Below are 10,244 nucleotides of genomic sequence, written 5' to 3'. Positions count from 1 at the left end.
GCTGCCTTCCGATTTACCCTCTGGCTTACTTGGATTACTTACTCTGGTCTGCTGGCACAGAGGCAGCAAGTTGCAAGGTTCTGGCGCTCTGAGAAATACCTCATCCAAACCCTCTTGTCTTATTTTTTTTTTTTTTTTTAAGAGCAGATGTCTTGGACAGGCAGGTTTTGTTCTCCTTGAGGGTTTTATGGGCCACCATAAAGCCAGAACGGTCAATCTCTGCAGATGAGACTCAAAGCCAGTGCTAGACTATATGAGGTAGAGGAAGAAATCCTTTGCAGGGATAGCACAGGGAACCTGTAATTGTGCCGTTTCCAGCAGAGCAGCAAGAGCACTATGCTGGTTTGAGATGGGATTAGCTGGATGCATTAGTTTCAGATTATATATCTTGCTTTCTGGTCAGACACAGGCAGGTAACACTATCCTCAGCAGACAACTCAATTTCTGTTTGTTTAAACAATGTCATCTCATGGCTTCTCTTTGAATGCATGTATATAGCCCCATCTGCAACCTAAACTTTCCCACTGGATGCATGAGGAATAAGCTCCTGGGTACAAGGAACATATTTTGCTCTTTGACATTTTTCGATGAGTGACCAGACCTTCCATCTGTGGTCCTTAGTTGAGATATCACAGCTATTTCCAGCAGGTGGCAGATGATAATCATGCTAGTAAACAAATCTGGGTACAAATGATGTGTTTTCCAGATTGTTTATTCAGATATTGACTTAAATATACACATTATATAGGGGCTATAAATGTGTTTCCAACAGCAATAAAATGAGATTGCATAATTGGAGCCGATTAGTAGTTACCCATGATAATATGTAATTAAATACTTGGGAATCTAGTGTGGTATGATTTCTTTTTTAATTCAGCTTTGATTTTTTTATCTTCCAGATCAGAGAAATTGTTTCTATTCCAAAAACCTCAAAATAACCATCTGGCTAATTGTGTTTCATAGTATAAGATTATCCTTGCTCATATACTGTGATGAGAGAGAGCTCCTCCATGCAGTCATGCCTGGATAATTAGCTGATGCTTTAAAGAATTACATGCTAAAAAAATGGTGCCAAATTGCACCACATTGCCTTTCCTAGGCAGCACCTCGCCGGCAGAGTAGCTCTGCCTGAGTGGTACTACTGATGGACAGAGAGTTTTTTTCAGATTAGCAGGCCCTAATGAGGACCGGATTTTGCTCCTTCTGCTCTTGTTAGTAGTTACTCACACACATGAGTAATCCCAGTGGGTTCAATGGGAGCTATTCACCACGCAGAGAGAGGCTGGCATTTGCAAGCTGACCCGCCAGCATTGGCTTCAATGGGAGTTTTGAGCAAATGGAAGACCACAGGATCTGACCCATAGTAAACGCGTGACTACATGGAAAAGTCTAGTCAAGGTTTAAAGATGCGCGTGGGATAGCTGTGTCACTCACAGCGCTGGTTGTAGATAAATTATGAAAAGCTTCTCAAAGTCAGTATAAACTTTCATATATATCTTGTTTCTAGCACAAAACTGGGACGTGTCTGGGAGGCAGAGAAGTGTTTGTTTTATGGGTGGCTTTGGGTAGATGTTGGTAGTATAATCCCAGTGGCTTCCCTCTGGGGACTGTACAGACCCCTAGGGTGGATATGAGGGAGGAGATGGGGTAAGAGCTCTCCTTGCAGTCCACTCTGAAGAGATACTATTGGTGCTGCTAAACTGATGGGGGTTGAAGCTTGGCCTTGGAGTTGGAGAATAAGGATGGAGTCCTGTGTTGTCAAATTAATTCTCATAAAGAACAGAAAAGACTGCAGATGAGCTGCTGACATAAAAGCAAAGAAGATATGAAAGTGATGATTATGACTGCCAATATGCAATGACTTGTGAAATACGGGTGTTTATATGCCTGCTTGCATAACCCCATATTTATTGTAAACAGCAGTACCCGGTATTTTAAAAAAAGTAGAAAGTCCCATTGCTGCTCAGTTTTTGTTTCTCAAGATTATTTGCTGTTTTCACTTAGTTACAGCAGTTCCACAGAAGGCTAATGTGGGAGAGATGAGAATGGATGCATACTTATTAAACTGCAGTAAAATTCACCACATTTCATTCTTGTACATAATCACTGTGATTTTTTTTTTCCTGTAAGAAGTTAATGCAGTTTTATTACATTATAATCTTTTATGGAAGGATAAAGGGATTTGTTCCTTAATAGGAAAGCAAGGTTTATAGGCTCAAGTAAAGCAGATATGATCCAGAACACAATGCTTCTATGAGTTTAACCAGAAGGTATTCCATTTTGGTAAACTTCAATGCAATCCTGAACGTTCTGTGCTCACTGCTGAAATGATTTGGATTTTAACATAGTTATATTTTTTAGGAAGACACTAGACTGACAGATTTTTAGAAGTGATGAACAATAATTTAAAGAGCGAAGTATTCTTTAAAAAAAAAAAAGGTTTAAAAAACATACAACATGAAACTTACTTGTATTGTCTGAACTGTTGTAACAACCAGTTCTCACTGGCCCCTTTTTCCTGTAATTAAAGCCATTTTTCTTTTCCCCCTTCTGGCCTCTTCCTGGCCCAGTGTTCCAGCAACAACCAGCAAAAACATGAGATTTTTTGAAATGGCAAGGAGTAAGAACAACAGGTAGACGTGCTTTTCTTCCTGTACTCGGGTCACAGTGGAGATCTGTGCTTTCTTTAAGTGACTGCAGTGCAACTCCCAGTTTTCATACTTCTGATGCACAGTTCTATTTTTATCCAGTGTGTGAGGGCACCATGCATGTGTATACTGGTACACACACACATACACACAGAGTTCAGTAACAGCCATCTCAGTAGTGTCCGCTCTTTCCCACGTTTCTCCTTCATGTCACTTCTGTATTTTTGTGAAATCTGTGCTTTCTTGTCAGTGTTGCTGAGATTTTGCTAATGGAAACCTTCTTCTTGTCATCATTCTCCTCCTTTCCCTCTTTCAGGTAGTGTAATGGCTAAAGTGTTTATCTGCCAAGCTAATCATACAAGTGATCTCATCACTGTTTCTTGATTCCGCTGTAGCTATGTCAGATGCAAACTCTTAGCCTTTGGAGACACAGGTAATCACAGACTGATTCTTAATTTCCTACTCACATAGGTTCTTTATATTTTTGCCGTACTTCACTATTCATGGAGACCGGGGGAAGGCCTGCAGCCCTTTCCTGACCAGTTGGTTTGTTCTAGGACCTCAGGGATAAAAAAAAAAAAAAAGACTATTTTTACTGTCTTACTGTGAAAGGTATCACTGCAAGGGCTGAATTTACCGCTCAGTCATGGAGTAAGATTCAGAGGCAGTACCAAAGACACCTTTGCTTCCCCACTCACTTTGCCAGGGATAAATGCTTATTGGGTCACCCTAGTTGGAGTAGTCATACCATGCAGCATCTCTATATGTACAGTAGCTGCCTTTAGGCATGTTATAGATAATATTAGTTGAAACTATTTATGTCTTCCTAAAATTCAATCACAACATCTTGCTCAGTCATCAGATCATAGTATTACTTTGTGTTACAGTGATATTTCCTTAGATTTGTCTTAAATATGTTGTTCCTTCACATAAATATAGGTAGCAGCTTTGTGGTACCCAGGGGATAATAGGTTCATATTTTGTTAGTTTCTTGCATAATGCAAAAGGAGATTAGAAAGCTTCTTACATTCTGTTTCCTCCCGAAAGAAAGCTATCATGTAGATCAAGAGGGGAAATTATTTCCTTGCTTGGCACAAATGAGTCACAGAAAATGACCTTCTTTGTAGTCTAATTTAGACCCAAGAATCCTCTGAAGAGCTGATAATATAAACCCATATGGCTTGGATGAAGAAAAGTTGGAAGAGATATTGTCATTAACAGACTCATCCACATCTTAAAAAGCAGCATTTCACTTTGCCTAGATTTTTTGATCAGTCTCCTAGCAGCTGCAAACCTCATGTTGCCTGCACATGTTATCTGTAATACACACACACACACACATGTGATATGCTGCTGCTGAGGTTTCATTTCAACAGTGGAGATACTGAAACAGCAATGCACATTCTTTGGCTGTTTCTTACAATGCGTTTGACATATTTAAAAATACATATTCATGTGAGTTTTGAAACATTGCTTTCATTTACATTGTTGGACTGTACAGCACGTAAATCTGGAGACAGATGTTTATTGCAGAGGAAGCAAAAAGCTTTTAGCCCTATGTCGAGAAGACAAGAGGCCATACAAAATAAACTAGCACACTGATACACGAAAGCACTGTCAAAGAGCTTCAGCAGAAAAGGGCTGGTGGGAAACCAGAAGATTAGCTGGACAGCACAGCGAGTAACAATTTGTAGATTCTCATGTGAAGAAGCTTGATTTTTTCCACAGCAAAGAGTATAAGAAGATGCCAGCTTTTTTTTTTCCCCTCTTTTTTTTTTTCTTTTTTCCTTGCTGTAAGGTTTGTTTTTTTTTATTAGTAAGGGTTTTTTTTTTTTCCCCTCTTTTGGTGTTTTGCTTTTAATGTTGGTCTGTTCTGGTTGTTGCTAATTGTTTCTGTAGGCATCTTGGTAGCTGCATCTACGCTTAAGTGCAGGACTACATTTTAAAGGGAAGGCCGGCATTACGGTTGCATTTTGCCACAGCCTTCCTGGACATATCCATGCTCTCGGTAAAGCTAGGCCGTTCTGACAAATAACCTGGAAGTACAGCCACGGGTAAGCACGTTCTCCTAAAGCTGCCCAGCCTGCCAGTGCACCCCAGTCACGCCTTTGGACTGGGATGCTTTCTGCTCAGGTTTCTTATGATCATGGGCAAAGCATTTCAAAGTGTCATGGCTTATGGGCCTCTTTTTTTTCATAATATACAAATGGGAGTCATCACATTTTGGGTTTTTTTTAACCAAAAAACGTGGTATACCACACACCCTCATGAGCACTAGTGCTAGCACAGAGACAGGTTGCAAGCAACACCTGAGGTTAGGATGTGGGGGGCAACCAGTACCATAGATAACATGGTGAATTTATGCTGAGTCAAATGAAAATAGATCTAAGAGTGACGGGCTCTGACTGCAAATCTGGGTGCACAAAAAGCGGTGGGCAATTTTTGTATAGCCTGGTTTTGTGAACGTTTAATAACTGAGTTATAGGTAGATACCTTGTTTTGTTTCCTGGACAGAAGAGACAGAAGGGCCATGACTGTCTGAAAGGAACACAACTGCAAATTGGGAAGGACAGTCTGCTGAGTATCTGCTGAGAGTAACTCTTAGAGCAGGAAATGCTGGGAAGTGAATTGATACATTGATTTTTTTTCTAATTACTATTTTGGGGTCAGCTTTTTGCAAATGAGAAAAGCTTCAGATGGGGAAATCAGGTCAACTGAAGTCTTTATGTACCAAAGGCAAACACAGAAAGCAGAGAGAAGTAAAAAATTTTATCTGAGGCGTCTATAATATTTAGAGCATGAAAGCAGGTTTCTCCCTGATGCTGTTGGGCAAGATTTATCAGTTCCCAGTATCAGCGTGTAAAAGAAGTTTCTTTGGTTACTGAATTACCACAAGTAGAAAGATAACATGTTTTTAAAGAGATCTATAAGCTCAATTTGTGAGCTCATTTGGGTTCAACTTATAGAGATCCCAACAGTAGTATCCATTTTCTTTTCCTTATAGCTGAACTTTATCCACTTGCTTATAGCTGAAAGTCCTTGTCTCTGCCTTCGTATGGCATTGTGTGTAACAGTTGTTTGCTGTTCTTCAGTGAGATGACTCAGTGGGCCTGTGTTTATTTTTTTAAAATACGTTCAAGATGGGTGCATCTGTGGCAAAGGAGCAAAAGCAACAGCCGTTGTATATTCCTTTTTGTCTGTGAGCATGTACAGGGTGTTAAGCCAGTCCCATACGGCATGCACACTCCAAAAATTTTTGTTTGTCACGTCCAGCATCTAAGAGGTTGGGCAGTGTGAGTCAGCGTCCTTCTTAAAATGTGAGCTATCTGATCAGGATTCTTGTAGCTTCTGTTCAGGCTGTTCCTTGTGTTGCCTCTTGTCCAGCTGGAAGGTGAGACAAAAACAGGGGAGTCAGAATCACTGTGACAGGTGAAACTGGGACTACGGTGAAGAAAATGCTAAAGGTTATTAGGACAGGGAGCTCTGAAGGTATCATAGGGGATGCAAAGGACCAGCAGGCAGAGGAGCTAGGTATTGCAGTGAGCTGGGAGCATTGTGGATAGGAGACGACACATGGTGCATGGAATGGGGATAATGCAATGAGGCTACAGAGGACACTGGGCATGCTGAAGCGAGGCGGAGGGAATTACGGCATGGATGCTGGTAAATGGAAGCCTGTGCTTTACAAAATCCCTTCAGAGTCTTGTGCTACAAAAATATTTTTATCAAATTACATATGCACTTGGCTATGCAGACAAAGAGAACACAGTAAGTCAGGCAGCTCCTGAAGATAACTCTTCTGTTTCCTTTTTTGGCTGTGAGCTTGCCAGTCCCCTTTAGTTAGGCCCACACCTGTGTTGGAAAACCCAGATGGCTATCCTCTAAGCTGACTTCCGCTGCCGTTGTAGCTCCTTCTCAAGTTTTCATTTGCTCTTACATATTTCAATATCTCACTTTTTTGTGAGTAAAGGGAATTCATTATGCATTGTACCTGCCATGTTTCAAGCAATGATGAAGTGCCCAGCTGTGTTCTTGTAGCTTGCCGGGACAAATTCTTGCCTACAAACTTCATACTGCATGTGACCGACTTAGGATTTGCCTTCTGATTTCTTGCTGTCCTTTAATAATTTGGCTCTTTCAATACTAGCTTCTTGCTGTATGTATAGATTGTCCTGAGTTTGTTTGCCTTTCTCTCACTTCTGAAATTCACCACTAGAGTGGGAAAGCATTTGATGGTGGGGGGGGTTTATCTTATTTTTTTCCTTTCTGTTTTGCTGCAGACTTGACAAAAGGGCATTTTGTTGCGCTCCTTGGACATGCTGGACCGTGACGTGCCTGGGCTGTTCTGTGCAGGGATGTTCTAAGCCTCCTCAGGGGGTCGTGACTGGCTGCACCAAAGGTAACTGGACTTTTTTACTTTTTAAAATGACAGAGGTGGTGTGTAGACCTCTGTTGAACTTTGTGCTCTGCTTTTGCTAGATCTTTAGGGAAAGGGTATTTCCGTTACTGACTTTACAAGACCCAAACTTGGGCACCGAGTGCCGGCGTGGCTCCTCTTTCTCGCCCTTCAATGTGTAATCTCGCCAAACCCGGGCTCTCGGCCAGGTGCGACCCGGTAGAGCGACCTTCGCCGCTGAGGCGACGGGGCAGAGACCGGCTTGCTCCCCGCGCCCAGGCGGGCTTCCTCACCGAACGCCGGGCTTCTTTCCGCCGCCGATGAGGGGGTTTCAACCCGGGGCCGTCCCCAGGGCCCCTTCTGTACGGCTCTGTGGCAAAGGGGACTCGAGCGGCCCGCCCTCCCCTCCGCCGCCACGCGCGGGCCCCGCCGCCGGGCCCAACGGCTGCTCCGCGACGGTTGGTCCGGGCCGGCGCTGGAGAGGGGCCAGGCAGTTCGTCAGCCTCCCCCCCCCGCTCCGCTGCCCCCTCGGGAGTCCCAGCGGGGCCGGGAGACTGAGGCGCCCGGGAGGGACGGAGCCTCCCCGCACACTCGCGGCACGGCAGCTCGACGGGACGGGGGCGGGGGAGCGTGTGTGGCGGCGGGGGGGGGGGGGGGGCTGCAGCCGCTCGACGGCTGAGGGGGCGGCCGAGGCGCGGCGCGCGCACCCCGCAGCTGGGCGGCCCGCCGCGCCAGCTGTTGCAAAGCGCCGCAACAACCTGCCCCCCTTCCCCGGCACCCCGCTCCCCTCCCGCCCCTGGCGGGCAGCGGGCCAATGAGCGCCGCGGCAGGCTGCCTCCCTGGCCAATGAGGGGGCGGGGGCGGGAGCCGCCAGCGTGAGGGGCGGGAGGCAGGCGCTGGGCTGCGCTCTGCTCAGCTCGGCCGCTCGCTCGCTCGCTGGCTGGCGGCAGCCCGGTGCTTGCTCCCCTTCCCGTCGCGGCGGAGCAGCTCGCCTGCCTCCCCCTACTCCCGGCCCGGCGCCGTCCGTGCGTCTCCGCGGCGGCGGGGCTTGAGCACTGCTGAGCGTCCGGCGCGGCAGCACCACCACCATGGCGGTGGAGGAAGAGGGGCTGCGGGTCTTCCAGAGCGTCAGGATTAAAATCGGTGAGGGCTCGGGGTGGGGGCGGCTGGCAGCGGGCGGGGAGCCCGAGGCGAGGCACCCGGCGCTCCTTTGCGCCGCGTCCCGCCGGGGAGCGGCTGGGGGCGGCGGCGGGGCGGCCGGGGCCCGGGGCGGGGGGCTCGGCGGTGCAGGGGCGGCCGGCCCGTGCCGGCGAGGCGGCCGGGGGCCGGGGTGACAGGCCGGCAGCGCGGGGCGCGTCCGGCTGGCGAGCGGCGCCGGCGGGAGTCCGGGCGGCGCAGGATATTCGGCGGAATTCGCGATTATTTTTTTTCTTTCCCCCCCCCCCCCCCCCTATTCGTTGCTAAGCTACGCGTTAAAAGTTTGAAGGCGTTCGCCGAGTCTCGGCGCGGCGTGTCGTTCGCAAAGCCGGGGCGAAACCGGCCAAAAAGCGGCAGTGGGAGGGAGCCGGTGCCTCCCGCCTTCGCCTCAGCGAGCGGGACGGGCTGAGGCGGCTGCCGCTGTCAGGGCTTCCCGCGGTGCGCGCTCCGAGAGCCGCTGCTCCCCGCCTTGCCGTTGATCGGGTTCCAAACCGCGTTGTTAGAAAGTAAGCGACAGATGTCAGCGTGCAGACGAAACTCTCCCTGGTAGGGCTGTGAGTGTGCCGGCTGGGAGGGAAATCCCTCCGTTCCGGGGCGGAATCGAACCCGCGGTCGCGGGGGGAGCGGTTCGCCTCGCCGGGATGGGGCACGGCGGGGAGCCGGGGAGGGGGAGGTGGGAGAGTGCGGTGCCGAGCTCGCAGTGCCGGGTGCTGAGGGCGATGGGCTCCTGGGCTTCCTATTAACGCGCTCGAAAAAATCTCCTCTTGCATATCTGTGCGTGTTAAAGCGAATTTGCAACCGCCGGTTGTCTCGTGAGATAAAATTGAAACTTCAATTTGCATGGGAAATCTCATTATTGGATAGTGACATTAGCATTTCAAAGGCACTATTGCTAGGATTGTTTCCTTATTAGGTGTTAGCATGTAGTTTAGTGATAGCGGAGTTTGAGAAGTAGAATTTCATGATATACACAGAATCAACATACAATTTTTAGCTTTCATTTATACATCCAGAAAATAGCTTCAGTAAGATTGTGAAGTATGGTCAGAGACTTGTTTTCTGGCTCCTTTCAGACAGAAGGAGGGGGGGAAGGTCTTTTCCCGAGGGAGAAATTCAGACACCATGCAAGTGGTACTGTTGCAGTTTGTTCCCATCTGGTGATTTTTAGCAAAAGAAATAGGAAGATGTCTCAGATACAGGATGATGGTTCTTGGGTGTTGGTTTTTTTGAGAAAACGGTGACATTGTCATACCTAAATGATTGATGCCACTGGAGTGTGGGGATTCCTTTGAGCAACAGAAGACATGGAAGATGATCACAGCAGCAAAAGATTGGAGATTGATCTCATTAAATCGTGGACTAAGGTTAATCCTACTGCTGACTTCGGTTGTCAGAGTCTCCATCAGAGCTAAGCGTTTGATTAACGTGCGATATTGCAGGGAGGATTCCGTTCATCTTTTGGTGTGGACAGTAAGCAGGAAAACCCTCCTGCATCACTGGCACACCGGTGCTTCGCTGCTGCCTGCTGAGCGGAAGGTCCTTACTCGGGAAGCGGCCGGAATAATGCCCGGAGCTCTCTGGAGCGCCGCTGGCCCCAGGTTTTCTGCTCGGGTGCAGCAGAGGGCGGTGGTAAGTGCGCACTAGCGAGCTCTTGCCTTCTGTTCGCTGGAAAGCAGATGAAGGCGTATTCGTCAGCTTTTCTGCCATTTGTTTTCCGGAGTTAAATACCTTTCTGCAGCTGACTCTCCTTCGTGAAATTTGTCAGAAAAATAGAAGTGGCAGGATTGCTCTGATGGGTTGAGGGACTATTTCTAATCTGATGGGCAATCCGAATCTTGAAAAAATTGTATATAGAGGCTTGTAGACTCCCTGCAAAAGAACACTGTGAGTGGATTTGAAATGAGACGGGGAACGTTGGAGGGACACTACTTTTGTCAGCTGTTCCCGACAGTAGATTTGTCTTTTAGCAGTTCCCATTTGCTAGTATTTTGTAGGTTTCTCTC

At 47.3% G+C, this 10,244-nt stretch overlaps 1 protein-coding gene across 1 annotated transcript in view; it reads left to right on the top strand.

The window, feature by feature from the left end:
- The first annotated feature begins 7,962 nt into the window (after positions 1-7,962).
- Positions 7,963-10,244, top strand: part of RASA3 (RAS p21 protein activator 3) — a 138,678-nt gene continuing 136,396 nt past the window's right edge. The window contains exon 1 of the mRNA XM_075425447.1: positions 7,963-8,187. Coding sequence (XP_075281562.1) covers positions 8,133-8,187 — 55 coding nt within the window. The 5' untranslated portion in view covers positions 7,963-8,132. The remainder of the gene's footprint in view (positions 8,188-10,244) is intronic.

The sequence above is a fragment of the Opisthocomus hoazin genome, chromosome 1, assembly GCF_030867145.1.
Source record: "Opisthocomus hoazin isolate bOpiHoa1 chromosome 1, bOpiHoa1.hap1, whole genome shotgun sequence".
NCBI lineage: Eukaryota > Metazoa > Chordata > Aves > Opisthocomiformes > Opisthocomidae > Opisthocomus > Opisthocomus hoazin.
The sequence above is the reverse complement of the archived record's forward strand: the minus strand, read 5'-3'. Positions and strand labels throughout refer to the sequence as shown.